Source organism: Macaca nemestrina, chromosome 1 (assembly GCF_043159975.1).
Source record: "Macaca nemestrina isolate mMacNem1 chromosome 1, mMacNem.hap1, whole genome shotgun sequence".
Lineage (NCBI taxonomy): Eukaryota > Metazoa > Chordata > Mammalia > Primates > Cercopithecidae > Macaca > Macaca nemestrina.
Window position 1 is genome coordinate 103,108,856 of NC_092125.1, and position 14,121 is coordinate 103,122,976.

Genomic DNA, 14,121 nt, shown 5'->3' on the forward strand with positions numbered 1-14,121 from the left:
CTCCAGTAACTGGGACTACAGGCATGCGCCACCACACCCGACTAATTTTCATATTTTTTGCAGAAACGAGGTCTTGGCAGGGCACAGTGGCTCATGCCTGTAATCCCAGCACTTTGGGAGGCCGAGGGTGGTGGATCATTTGAGGTCAGGAGTTCAAGACCAGCCTGGACAACATGGTGAAACACCGCCTCTACTAAAAATACAAAAATTAGGGCCAGAGGCACTGGCTCACACCTGTAATCCCAACACTTTGGGAGGCCGAGGCGGGTGGATCACCTGAGGTCAGGAGTTCGAGACCAGCCTGGCCAACATGGTGAAACCCCATCTCTACTAAAAATACAAAAAAAATCAATGGGGCATGGTGGCAAGCATCTGTAATCCTAGCTACTCAGGATGCTGAGGCAGGAGAATTGCTTGAATTCTGGGAAGAGGAGGTTGCAGTGTGCCAAGATCCTGCCACCACACTCCAGTCTGGGCAACAGAGCCAGACTCCATCTCAAAAAAAGAAAGAAAAGAAAAAGAAAAACAGTAAGTATAAGAAGAGTGCTCTAACCTCCCCTTTTCTTCCTGAAAGCAGGAAACAAAACTCCCATGTGAACAATGCCTTCCTCCAGGAGGAAAGAAACATTATCACCAGAGACAGGGAGCCGAAGCTGAGAGAATTCTCTATAAACAGACCTTAATAAAATATCTCTCATCTTCCTTTAGCCTCCCCAAATATTTTATTTTTATTATTTTTTTGGAGACAGAGTCTCACCGTCACCCAGGCTACAGTGCAGTGGCACGATCTCAGCTCACCGCAACCTCTGACTCATGGGTTCAAGCGATTCTCCTGCCTCAGCCTCCCTAGTAGCTGGGACTACAGGCATGCACCACCACACCTGGCCAATTTTTGTAGTTTTTGTAGAGATGGGGTCTCACCATGTTGCCCAGGTTGGTTTCAAACTCCTGGGCTCAAGCGATCCACTCACCTTGGCCTCCCAAAGTGCTGGGATTACAGGTGTGAGCCCCTGCGACTGGCCTCCCCATATATTTTAGCTGCTTTTCCACAATTAGCTATTTGTTCAACCTAGTACAAAACATTTAGGTTTTCCTTCTTTGGGTCTTCATTGCTTTATGAGGGCTCCTGTGTCACATAAAATTTGTATTAAGTAAATCTGTATGCTTTTCTCTTGTTAATCTGTTTTATGTCAATTTAATTCTCTGTCCCAGCCAGAGACCCTAAGAGAGTAGAGGTAAAGTTTTGCCTTCCCTACGTTCTGTTATCTGACATGCTCAGGAGTGGATTATGTTATTTCAACTTAAAAAAAATACATTAATTTTCCATCTGTCAAGTGTGGTCAGGGTCTTTTCTTTGAGGATGGAGCCCGTGATTGGATTCCTCATCTTCTTTCTTACATAAACCTCACCAGTTATGTATCACCTGCAATTTCCAGTTTACTTCCTTAAAGTGAAACAGTTAATGGCATGTTTGAAGCAATCTTGAGTGTAGAATTTATTTATATTTTTATGATTATTCTCCCAATTTGTAATAATCTTGTTGCTCACATCTAATTCCATAGCAGCTTTTATCTTTTCTTTTGAGACAGAGTCTCACTCTCTTGCCCAGGCTGGAGTGCAATGGCATGATCTTAGCTCACTGCAACCTCCACCTTCCAGGTTCAAGTGAATTATCCTGCTTCAGGCTCCCGAGTAGCTGAGATTACAGGCGTGCACCACCACGCCCCAGCTAATTTTTTGCATTTTTAGTACTGACAGGGTTTCACCATGTTGGCCAGGCTGGTCTCAAACTCCTGGCCTCAAGTGATGCATCCACCTTGGCCTCCCAAACTGTTGGGATTACAGGCATAAGCTACCGTGCCCAGCCCACAATAGCTTCTTAAAGTAACTCAGAGGTCGACTGCAGTGGCTCACGCCTGTAGCCCCAGCACTTTGGAAGACCGAGGCAGAAGGATCACCTGAGGCCAGGAGTTTGAGACCAGCCTGGCCAACATGGCGAAACCCTATCTCTACTGAAAATACAAAAATTAGCCGGGCTTGGTGGCATGCACCTGTAATCCCAGCTACTCGGGAGGCTGAGGTAGGAGAATCGCTTGAACCCGGGAGGTGGAGGTTGCAATGAGCCGAGATCATGCCATTGCACTCCAGCCTGGGAGACAGAGTGAGACTCCATCTCAATAAATAAATAAATAAATAAACAAACAAACAAATAAATAAATAAAGTGACACTCAGGCTGGGCGCAGTGACTCACACCTGTAATCCTAACACTTTGGGACGCCAAGGTGGGAAGATGGCTTGAGCCCAGGAGTTTGAGACCAGCCTGGGCAACATAGTGAGACCCTGTCTCTATACATATATGTATTTTTTTTTTTTTTTTTTTTTTTTTTTTTTGAGACGGAGTCTCGCTGTGTCACCCAGGCTGGAGTGCAGTGGCCGGATCTCAGCTCACTGCAAGCTCTGCCTCCCGGGTTTTTACGCCATTCTCCTGCCTCAGCCTCCCGAGTAGCCGGGACTACAGGCGCCCGCCACCTCGCCCGGCTAGTTTTTTGTATTTTTTAGTAGAGACGGGGTTTCACCGTGTTAGCCAGGATGGTCTCGAACTCCTGACCTCGTGATCCGCCCGTCTCGGCCTCCCAAAGTGCTGGGATTACAGGCTTGAGCCACCGCGCCCGGCCGTACATATATGTATTTTTTAATTAGTCTGGCATGGTGGTGCTCCTGTAGTCCTAGTGGGAGGCTGAGGTGGTAAGGTTGCTTGAGCCCAGGGGTTTGAGGCTGCAGTAAGATGTGATCGTGCCACTGCACTACAGCCTGAGCAACAGAGCAAGACCCTGTCTCAATAAATAAATAAATAAACTCACTTTTTCCTCCATCACTGGAGGAAAAATATATTATTATAAAGAATAATAATAATACAGAAAAAGTAACTTACTTTAGTGGAGTCTTCTAAGGATCCAACTTAGTGTGGTTTTTTTTTTGTTTTTTTTTTTTGAGACGGAGTCTCGCTCTGTTGCCCAGCCTGGAGTGCAGTGGCCGGATCTCAGCTCATTGCAAGCTCTGCCTTCCGGGTTTACACCATTCTCCTGCCTCAGCCTCCCGAGTAGCTGGGACCACAGGTGCCCACCACCTCGTCCAGCTAGTTTTTTGTATTTTTCAATAGAGACAGGGTTTCACCGTGTTAGCCAGGATGGTCTCCGTCTCCTGACCTCGTGATCTGCCCATCTCGGCCTCCCAAAGTGCTGGGATTACAGGCTTGAGCCTCCGCGTCCGGCCCCAACTTAGTTTTTATAGAAACAGTGATTTGTTTTCCACTCTCAGTTCATCAATTTATTTTTTTTTAAAGATACATTTTCTTTTACATTGACATGGGATCTCACTATGTTGCCCATGGTGGTCTCAAACTCCTGGGCTCAGGCAATCCTCCCACCTTGGCCTCGCAAAGTGCTAGGATTACAGGGATGAGCCATTTCACCTGGCCTGTTCATCAATGTATATAGTATTTAATTAAATTATGAATTACAGTAACACACACAATGGGCATAAACACACTTGGTATTAAATCACAACTGCCTCTGGGTAAGCAAGGGCTTAGCTGGGGGAATGGAACTGCACAGCATTCTAGAAAGTGCTCACTGCCTGGATTTGATTCCCAGCTTCTCTACTAGTTGTGTGATCTGGGAATTCAGACTACTGAAGCTTTGTGCCTTATTTTCCTCATTTGTGAAAGGGGATGATAATAGCACCTCATATATTTGTTGTGAGGATTAGAGGAGAATACACTTTTCAAGCACCTAGAATAGGGTGGGGCATGAGCTAAGTACTTGGGACATGTTACATCACATCATTGTTCCTGTGGCTGCTGGCAGGAGCTGTCCTACAGGCTACAGCCTAGGCCTGCGCCCAGCATCCCCTATGTTTCACAGAGGAAGTAGGGTGCATCGGTTGGGTAAGATGCCTCTTCTGTAGTATTATATCCTCGTTTCCCACAGGCAAAAATGGAGGTCTGGAGACAGTCAGTGACTCCAAAGCTACTTGACCACGAAGTCAGTTTTTAGAACTCCCAGGTCCCTAGCAATCATAAGATTTGGATCCAGAAAGACAGAGGGAATTTGCCATCCATTTTCCTTTTTTTATTTTACCTACTGAGTCCAAAAATCCCAAGGAAGAACAAACAGAACCTCTCAGGGCCGAGCCTGCAAAAAGCCCTTGCCCAGCATCCTCAGGAGTCCACTAGCTGCACTGTGTTCCGCACCCCTGCAGGGCTGAGCAACTGGGAAGAGGCTTGGTCCCCAGGACCCCCTAGCATGTGCGTGTTGGGCAGGTGCTTCAGCGATGAGGGCTGCGGCCGGCAGGGGGAGGTCACACGATAGTGCAGATGCCTGACTCCATGGGTCTCCTCTGGCAGCTCCTGCTGAGGCTTTCCCTGGGCCACTTGGATGACCTGAAAAAGGCAGGGAGGGGCTTGCCAGTGGGGGTGACTGGGGAGACAGCAGGAGGCAGCCTGCCCTGGCTTCGGCTTCCTTTGCCCTATTTGGCCGTTACCTCTGCTGGTGGGCTCCAGAGAAGGAGGGAGTTGGCTTAAGCTTCATATCCCCCCATCCTTCGCACCCTGTCTTTCACTGAGGCCTACCATCAGGCCATTCAGGAAGCAGGGCATACCCCGGGCTTCCAGAGCTGGGTGAGGGTTGTTCACATTGCTAAAGGGCAAAGACAAAGGGGAGCTCGGGGCCCTATATCCCAAGCATGAGATCCCAGCTTCCCCTAACTTCAACAGCAGTCGTGTTCCATTAATATCATCCCAAGCCACATATTCTACTTTCTTTGCTACTCTCCAGGCCTCCTGCTCTCCCCCAAGGACCCACCTATTGACTTGAGGGCCATTGGGTACCAGGATGCTAGGGTACTCCGCTCTGGGAGGGCCTCGACCTACAAATGGAAAATGGGCCCTGGGTCCTGGACCTAGATGGAGAAGGACAGACACATTCATCACATGCCTCTCTGCACCAAGAACTATCATGGTGGAAAAAAGCTCTGGAGAAGAACCAGGAGTTGGGGCGGTGTCAGGGGATGCACTGCTCACTATACACGGAGGCTTTGCCGAGGACTGTCCCTCTGCAGGGCGAGTGCTTGGTAAACATGGGGCAACTAGAAGCTAGATGGTGGGAATGATTCACTGTGCCTGGAAGGAAACACACTGAAAAGGAGACATCGGTAAATTCAGGTCAACTCAATAAGTAGCAAGGAACTCTGCTCCCCGAGTTGCAAGTCTTTGTGGGAGAGGCTATTGAATAGTGAGCTGGGGATTACAAGCAGCGCCCAGTGCTGTGTTGGGCAAAGTAGGCTTTCAACAAAACCCTGGGGTCCAGGATGCAAAGTTCTAGAAGTTAGGAAAGCCATGAGAGCAGGAAGAAAGAGGCAGTTCTAGAAAGGGTTCAGGGAAAATGGTCCAGGCCTTGAGAGACAAGCAAAAATCAGGGGAGGGCTGTTGGGGAGTTGTGAACTGGGATAGTCAGGGTCAGGGGTGGTGCGAAGTTGTGCCAGGCCTCAGAGAAATGACAACAGGAAGGCGGGATGGCAGGATGGGTGTAAGAAGTGGAGGCAGGCAGGTGGGGGCGGGAGTGCCACATTTGCAGTGCGGAGAGGCACCACCAGGAATACTCTACATCAACTCACGCTCCAGTCTCCCCGGCCCAGGCCTCATGGGAACGTTTGCCGACCTCTCCTCTTTTTTCTCCTGGTGGCCCTCCTCAAACTCTTCATCTTCCCACCCACTGGAAGATCTGTAGGGGCAAGGAACGAGGGCACAGCTTGGCAGAGAGACACCAGTCCCCTGGGGGTATGCATGGGGTCCTACCCCACTGCGACAGCCCCCAACACCCTGCAGAGGCTGCATACATCCCTGCTGCACTGTTCCCACCCTCACCTGTGCTGGGCACCTGCTGCACTGCTTCCTGCCTTTGCTGGGGTCCCCTCCACCTGGCTGGCCCCACCTGGAGCCTGGAGTCTTCCCGGAGCCGAGGTCTGGGAACGAAGGGGAGTAGAGGGACTAGGTCTGAGAAAAACGGCCATCCCAGCTATGTGTGTGCCAGGGTCTCGGATAATACAATTCTGGGGTGAGGTTCTTTGTTCTATTAAGGTCCCTGCTAGTAACTCTCAAGCTTGAATTCAGATTTAGGGACTAGCAGACCTGGCCAGTGTCTAACGGCCACCCCATCCCTTCTGGGGCCTGATATGGTAAAGTCACAGAAAGTAGGTGGCAGACATTGGCTGGGGCCCAGGTATTCTGACCCCTCAATCCAATCCTCTGCCTGTACCAGGCAATTTAATTTTTCTTGCAGATTTTAAATATAGTGTCTTTAAATGTGATCTTTAAAATGCGGGAGCATAAAATCTATTACATACATATAAATATTAAAGTATAATTTCAATTCCTGGAGTGGGAAGAGGTTTTCTGGGGTTGTCTGAAAATGTGAAGGAGGAGGCGGTTGGAGAGTCAACGAATCATACAAAGAGACCCGGAGATAGAAACAAGTTAAAGCAGAGACAGGGAAGGAGTAACACGGTGGAGACCCACAGAGAAATGAACTCTGGAGACTTAAAGACGGGAGAGAGGGACTTCCTTGGAGCACATCTCCATCCTGTGGCCAATTAGGGAACTGCAGTCAAGGACTTGAAACTTTCTACCTCCTTGCACACATGGTCTACCGATTCTTTTAAATTTATTTATTTATTTTTAATCACCTACATATCAGCCCTTGGGTTAGAGACATGCCGCAGTCCCACACCCACCTCCCACCCCTGGAAAGTGACATATCTCATGCGCAGGCTCAAGGCGGATGAACACAGATGAGCTGCCAAGCGCGCCGCATCCCAGGGAACATCGGCTCTGCTTACCACCAAGCCCTTCTCTGGGTAACCTCTCTCCACCCCCATCTCCTTGTCTCAGGTGTCATCTCACCAGGGTGTGACCAGCCCCACCTGGGCCAAGTGCGTCCTCACGGTGTCTGCCAGCTTCGCCACCAGCCGTTCTCGCACAGAATCTGGCTCCTTCTGGGGAGAGGGTGATAATAGGGTAATGGGGAATGCCTGGACTTTGTGGTCCTCTGGGGGTTGGGGAAGAATGAAGCAGGAAAGGGAGGAGGGAGCGGGACTTTGTTTCCCCCTCTCTTCTACCCCATCCCCATGCCTTTCCCAGGGTCCTGCCACCACCTGCCCAGAATTGTAGACAGTGATGGACTCTTCCTCACAATAGTATCCCAACACCTAGCACACAGTGTGTCCGATGCTGTGGGAGAAGGCAAGGAGTGAAGGCAGGAATGTCAGCCAGAAGAGGGTGCAGGGGAGAGGTGGATTCCGGGATACAGGGTCTCACCTGACACTGGGCCAGTGCTTCCTTATAGTACTTCAAGGCCTGGTCATACTGCCCCAGCCTGGCTGCAGCAGCCCCCAGACCCTCACAGGCCTGCCACTGTCCCTTCATGTCCCCTGAGAAAGAGAGCCTGGAAGGTCCTTTCATGGCTCCCTACCCCACTGACCCGCCCCTTCAGAGGCACTCCCTACCCTCAGTTCCCTCCATCTGCCTCCCCACCAGCTCCTAGGACCCTCAGCCTCCCCGCTGGCCCAGTCACATGCCAACCCCCTCACGCTTACCAGAGTCGCGGGCAGCCTGCAGGGCATGCAGGTAGTTGTCTCTGGCAGCCTTGTGGTCCCCCAGCTGGCTCAATGCAAAGGCCAGGCTGCCAAAGCTCCGGCCCTGCTCCCACCGCTGCCCCACAGAGCCTGAGGACAGAGCCCACCCCATCCTCAGAGGGGACTCTGGCTGCTGGGACATTAGGACTCCACCCTCCAGCAACCAAGACAGAGCTCCCAGGAGGCCTGGTGCCCAGCCCCAGCACACTCCAGATGCATCCGAGAGGCCTGAACCCTCCACTCCCAGCCTGGACCCATCCTGAGTTCTGGTGTGAGTGCCTCCACCTGGCTAGTTTGAGTCAGGCAACAACCTTGTGATACAGGCAAGGCAGGTATTAATGGCCCTGTTTTTATAAATGCGAAAACTGAAGCTCAGAAAGAGAAAGTGATTCCTGAGTGTCACACAAACAGTCAGCAGAGGGGCTGAATTCCACTTCAGGCCTCCTCTCCCAGCCAGTACCCTTCCCCCTGCCGACTACTGCCTTCCCAACCCTGAGGTCTCAGCCTCTGGGCCCACAACCCTCTGTCCTGTCTGACTGTCCCATCTCCTGCACTTCCAGCTCTCCCCCACTGGTTATGGGTTTTCAGGCTCCATAAGTGGTCCCAAAGGGCCATCCACCCTTAAACCTTGGGGCCCCTTTTGGAAACCCTTCTTAGTGTCTTAGTCCCAGTCCCATTCCCCGGCCCCGGGCACCCACCGTGCAGGTCAGCAGCCTTCTGGTGAAACTCCTGAGCTTCCTGATAGTTGCCAAGGGCGTTGTGGGCCATCCCGAGGTTTCTTAGCACTGTGGCCTGCTCTCCTGGCACCCAGCACAGAGGAAGGGCCTGCAGGAAGGCCTCCACAGCCAGCGGAAACAGCCGGAGCTGGCAGTAGCCCAGGCCTAGATCATTATAGAGGTGCCCTAGAGGGCATAGCCAGGGTCACTGGTAGCTGGACCAGATATAAATAAGGCTGGTACAGCCCCTATCCACTCCTCCAGGGTTCCCCAAACCCAGCCCTCTGAATAGCACCAGGCTTTGTGTCTCCCCAGATCCCACACCTTCCCTGCCCAAAGATCTCACCCAGCAGCCCCCTCTCAGTGCTCCTCTCGGCAAGCCTCCGGCTTTTCTCCAGCACCTGTACAACTTCCCCTACCCGATGCCGCCCACTCTTCAGCATACATCCTGCCGCAGCCCCCAGTGCCAGGGCTGCGGCCTGCAGCTGCCTCTCTTGGACATAGGCCCGGCTTGCTTCCTGCAGGCAGTGGGCTGCTAGCTCAGGCTGTCCCAGAGCCTGGTAGCAGGCTCCCATTTTTGCCCAGGCTTCTCCCTGGTCACCCTGTGGCTGGTAGTGGCCCAGGGCCCTGTGGTACCAGACCAAAGCTTGAGGCAGCTCGCCAAGGGCATGGTAGGCCAAAGCCACATTGAAACACTGGTCTCCATGACGCCTGCCCTGTGCCTTCTCTTCAGGGTGGGCTTGCAGGAGCAGCTCAAGGCCTCTGGCTGGGTCCCCAGTCTCCACATAGGCAGCCCCCAGGTTGAAGGCGCAGGCCCGGAGCACCAGGGTGTCCCCGGTTTGTGGGGTCTTGGAGGCCAGAAGGAAGGCCCTCTGGAAGTTGTTCAAGGCTTCATGGTTCCGGCCAGCCTGAAGGGCCCCGTGGCCAGCCCTGGTGAGGGCTTGGATGCTGGCTTCTTGCCGCAGCCACTTTCTTTTCTTCTTTGTCTTATTGGAGCTTGAAGGCTCAGGCTCTGGCCTCTGGGGCACATCCTCAGGGTTGGGGGAAGACATAGAGCTGACAGAGGGGAACAGAGGGATCGGTATGTCTGCCTTGGCTTCCTCTAGAGCAGGACCCCCTTCGAGAAATTCAGCTCTACCCTGCCCTAGCATGACCCTCAGGGTTTCAAGGATTGCTCTCTGACCTCTCACTTTGTTTCTTCTGTCCCACTGCGTACCATATCCACTCTCACTCTAACGTCCTGACTAATTCTTAGTCCTCCTTCAAGACTCAAGTCAAGTAACAGCTTGCTTCAGAACACACCTTCTTCTCAACCAACTGGGTACTCCTGTGGTCCCATAGCACCTGATGCCTACGTCCTTTATAGCATTTATCACACTGGGTCAGAGTTGATGACTTTCCTGTCTTCCCCCCGCTACTAAATTTGGAGCAACTTGCAGGGTCTGGCACATAGTAGATTCACAATAAATGTTTTTGGAAGGAGATGAAAAAGTTCTGGAGATGGATGGTGGTGTTGATTGCACAATAATGTGAGTGTACTTAATGCCACTGAACTGCACATTTTAAAATGATTAAAATGGTAAATTGTATGTTATATATATGTTACCACCATACAAATGTTTTTGGAATGAACAAATAGGCCAGGTGCGGTGGCTCACACCTGTAATCCCAGCACTTTGGGAGGCTGAGGTGGGCAGATCACGAGGTCAAGAGATAGAGACCAGCCTGGCCAACATGGCAAAACCCTGTCTCTACTAAAAATACAAAAATTAGCCGGGCGTGGTGGTGCACACCTGTAATCCCAGCTACCCAGGAGGCTGAGGCAGGAGAATTGCTTGAACTTGGGAGGTGGAGGTTGCAGTGAGCTGAGATCATGCCATTGCACTCCAGTCTGGGTGACAGAGCGAGACTCCATCTCAAAAAAAAAAAAACAAAAAAAAACAAAAAAAACTGCAAATAAATAGATGAAGGAACCACATTTGCAGGCCTCTCCTCCATAACCTCCTTCACACTGTGCCTCTACTAATACCCACCCACTCATCATCTGGGTACTCCTGCTATCTAATCTCAAGATGTAGTTTAGGTCAGTTCAACAAGCACTCAGTAAGTCCCTGCTATGTGCTGGGAGCCACACTAGGCACTGGGGACCCTAGGGTGAGGAGGCTTCTGAATTGGCAAGGAGCCAACCTCCAGGAGAGCAGGATTCTCTGAAAAGGAGTGTGGTGTGGGATGGAACATCCATTTACTGCCCCTTCCCTAGCTCAAGGGGAAGCTCTCTCTCTCCATTTCTTCTGCTTTCTGTCTGCTGGCTGGTTCCAGGCCCCCAGCCTCCTGCTCTGGTCTCCAGAGCCTCCCGAATACAAGCATCTCATCAGCTTGTATATCCTGTTAGTATCTTTCCCCTCGAAGGGCAAAGGCTTTTCATGAACTCTCCTCCCAGGAGACGGAAAGAAGAGTGGAAAAGACCCAGGCCCTGGCCTCTTGACCCCTCCCATTTTATTCTTTTTCCCCCTTTTTTAGGAGGGGCAGGTAGAGGAAAAACAGTCTCTTTTAAAAGAAGTTCCCCTCACTTCTAAGAACACCCAGAAATCCTGCCTTTTCAAGGCCTTCCACTCCAGGGCATTCCTGACTACCCCCATGCAGTGTGGGGACGCCCACTGCAGGACACCTTACCTCCTTGGGTCTTCTCCGCAGCTGTCTCTCTGGAATGGCCCCTCCGGCTTGGGTTACCTCCCTAGCTGTTAGCTCAAAGCCCTGGAGGTTACTAGACAACCAGGTACCACCCTCCACTCCTAGGGAATTATTTGAGTGGCAGTTCTGGGGCCGTATCTTAGTGCTAAACCTCGATAGTGCTGCAGACACACCCCCTCAAGTCCCTCACTTCAAGAAATGAATCAAGGCATCAGAGGGGCGCTTACTAGTTACACCCCCAGATATCATCTACTTCATCCCCTCATTTCACAGAGGAGGGGACCAAGCCTCAGACAGCAGATGTGACTTAACTAAGGTCAAAGAGCAGTCATGTAGCTGGGGTTAGACTAGGTTTTTTTTGAGACGGAGTCTCTATCACCCAGGCTGGAGTTCAGTGGCACCATCTCGGCTCACTGCAACCTCCGCCTTCCGGGCTCAAGTGATTCTCCTGCCTCAGCCTCCCGTGTAGCTGGGGTTACAGTTGCACGCCACCAAGACCAGCTCATTTTTGTATTTTTAGTAGAGATGGGGTTTCATCATGTTGGCCAGGCTGGTCTCAAACTCCTGACCTCAAGTGATCCAGCTGCCTCAGCCTCCCAAAGTGCTGGGATTACAGGCATGAGCCACCGTGCCCGGTATTTTTTTTTTTTTTTTTTTTTTTTTGAGACAGAGTCTTGCCGTGTCGCCTAGGTTGGAGTGCAGTGGCGCGATCTCGGCTCACTGCAACCTCTGCCTCCTGGGTTCAAGTGGTTCTCCTGCCTCAGCCTCCCAAGTAGCTGGGATTACAGGTGCCTGCCATACACCTGGTTAATTTTTGTATTTTTGTAGAGACTGGGTTTCACCATGTTGGCCAGGCTGGTCTTGAACTCCTGACCTCAGGTGATCTGCCTGCCTCTGCCTGCCAAAGTGCTAGGATTACAGGCGTGAGCCACTGCGCCCGGCCAACTCTAGGTTTTTTGATTCAAGGTGAGTAACCTAGGGTCCCTTCCACTACACTGTGTGATTGCAAGTTTTTTTGTTTGTTTTTTTGTGTTTTTTTTTTTTTTTTTTTTTTGAGACAGAGTCTTGCTCTGTCATCTAGGCTGAAGTGCATAGATGATCATAGCTTACTGCAGCCTCTACCTCCTGGGCTCAAGTGATCCTCTCACCTCAGCCTCCTGAGTAGCTGGGACCACAGGCATGTGCCACCACAACTGGCTAATTATTATTATTATGATTATTATTATTGTAGAGATGGGGTTTTGATATGTTACCCAGGATGGTCTCAAACTCCTGAGCTCAAATGATTGTCCTGCCTTGGCCTCCCAAAGTGCTGGGATTACAGACTGCACCTGGCCTGACCTGTGATAGCAAGCTTTAATGGGGCTTGAGCTGTCCTGGAAGTGAACTCTCTCTCTCTCTCTCTCTCTCTCTCACACACACACACACACACACACTCTCTCTCTCTCTCTCACACACACACACACACACACTCTCACACACACACACACACACACACTCTCTCTCTCTCTCTCTCACACACACACACACACACACTCTCACACACACACACACACACACACTCTCACACACACACACACACACTCTCTCTCTCTCTCACACATACTGTGCTTCTGTGTGGTGGTTTCACATTTGGGAACAGGGTGAAAGGTTGATAGTCAGGAAACTCCTGGAGATCAGAAGAGACTCCCCCCAGACTCCTTTTTCCAACTCCACTGATCTGCAACCTACAGTTTCTGCTTAATGAGAGGACAGCAGGCCCCAGGACGATGGGAATATAATGCCCTAACTCACCAAGGGGGGCCTGCATCAGAAAGCAAACGTCCTCACTGCCTAGGGAAAGTCCTCTTTTAAGTAAAGAGGGCTTTGCCAGAAACAAAATTATGAAGTGATGGGGCTCACCTGCATTTGGCCTGCAGCCTTTGCTAAATGCCTGCTATGTGCAGGCCTAGTGCTGGGTGCTACAGATGGTGCTGTGGCAGAGTGAAAAAATGGCTTCTCTCTACCTTTCTAGATTCTATGGCTGGGCTACAAATTAAATTGACATAAGACAGATTAGCAGGAGAAAAACCATTTTAATTACAGTCATGCTTTGCTTAGCAGCAGGGATATGTTCTGAGAAATGCATCATTATGTGATTTTATCGTTGTGCAAACATCATAGAGTGTACTTACACAAACTTAGATGGTGTAGCCTACTACACACCCAGGCTCTCTGGTATAGTCTATTGCTCCTAGGCCACAAACCTGTACAGCATGTTGCTCTCCTGAATACTGTCACCAAATATCATTCAATGATATTTGTGTATCTAAACATATCTAAACAGAAGAAGTACCCTAAATAGATGGTATAAGAGATTTAAGTGGGGTGCAGTTGCTCACACCTGTAATCCCAGAACTTTGGGAGGCTGAGGTGGGTGGATCACTTGAGGCCAGGAGTTCGAGACTAGCCTGGCCAACATGGTGAAACCCTGTCTCTACTAAAAATACAAGAATTAGCTGCACGTGGTGGCACACACCTGTAATCCCAGCGACTGGGGAGGTTGAAGCGGGAGAATTGCTTGAACCCACGAGGCGGAGGTTGCAGGGAGCCGAGATCACACCACTGCACTCCAGCCTGGGTGACAAAGGGAGACCCTGTCTCAAAAAAAAAAAAAAAAAAAAAGGAGATTTAAAATGGTACACCCGTATAGGGCACTCACCATGAGTGGAACTTGCAGAACTGGAAGTTGCTCTGGACAAGTTAGTGAGTGAGTGGTGAGTGAACGTGAAGGCCTAGGACATTACCATTTTTTGTTTATGTTTTTGTTTTTTGAGACAGAGTCTCTCTCTGTCACTCAGGCTGGAGTGCAGTGGTGAAATCACAACTCACTGCAGCCTTGGCCTCCTGGGCTCAAGTAATCCTTCCTATTAGCCTCCTGACTAGCTGGGACTACAGGCATGTGCCACCATGCCCAGCTAACTTAAAAAATTTTTTTTCGTGTAGAGACAGGGTCTCACTATGTTGTCCAGGCTGGCCTTGAAC

General features: G+C 50.7%; 1 protein-coding gene across 6 annotated transcripts; it reads right to left on the reverse strand.

Annotated features, from left to right (window-relative positions):
- Positions 1 to 3,293: 3,293 nt before the first annotated feature.
- LOC105498057 (tetratricopeptide repeat domain 24) lies at positions 3,294 to 11,131 on the reverse strand. 6 transcript variants are annotated; one of them, XM_071083554.1, is made up of 10 exons: positions 11,080 to 11,131; positions 8,753 to 9,462; positions 8,389 to 8,592; positions 7,652 to 7,780; positions 7,374 to 7,486; positions 6,980 to 7,051; positions 5,925 to 6,022; positions 5,675 to 5,781; positions 4,864 to 4,927; positions 4,244 to 4,442 (listed from the first exon to the last, which is right to left on the reverse strand). In XM_071083554.1, the coding sequence occupies exons 2-10, from the start codon at positions 9,456 to 9,458 to the stop codon at positions 4,361 to 4,363; spliced, it is 1,575 nt and encodes a 524-aa protein (XP_070939655.1). In that variant the 5' UTR covers positions 9,459 to 9,462; positions 11,080 to 11,131; the 3' UTR covers positions 4,244 to 4,360. The 6 variants fall into 6 exon arrangements, with proteins under 6 accessions (XP_011768151.2, XP_070939655.1, XP_011768152.2 ...); XM_011769850.2 differs by having other exon boundaries at positions 4,864 to 4,960; XM_011769849.2 differs by lacking the exon at positions 4,864 to 4,927 and having other exon boundaries at positions 3,294 to 4,442.
- Between the last annotated feature and the right edge of the window lie 2,990 nt (positions 11,132 to 14,121).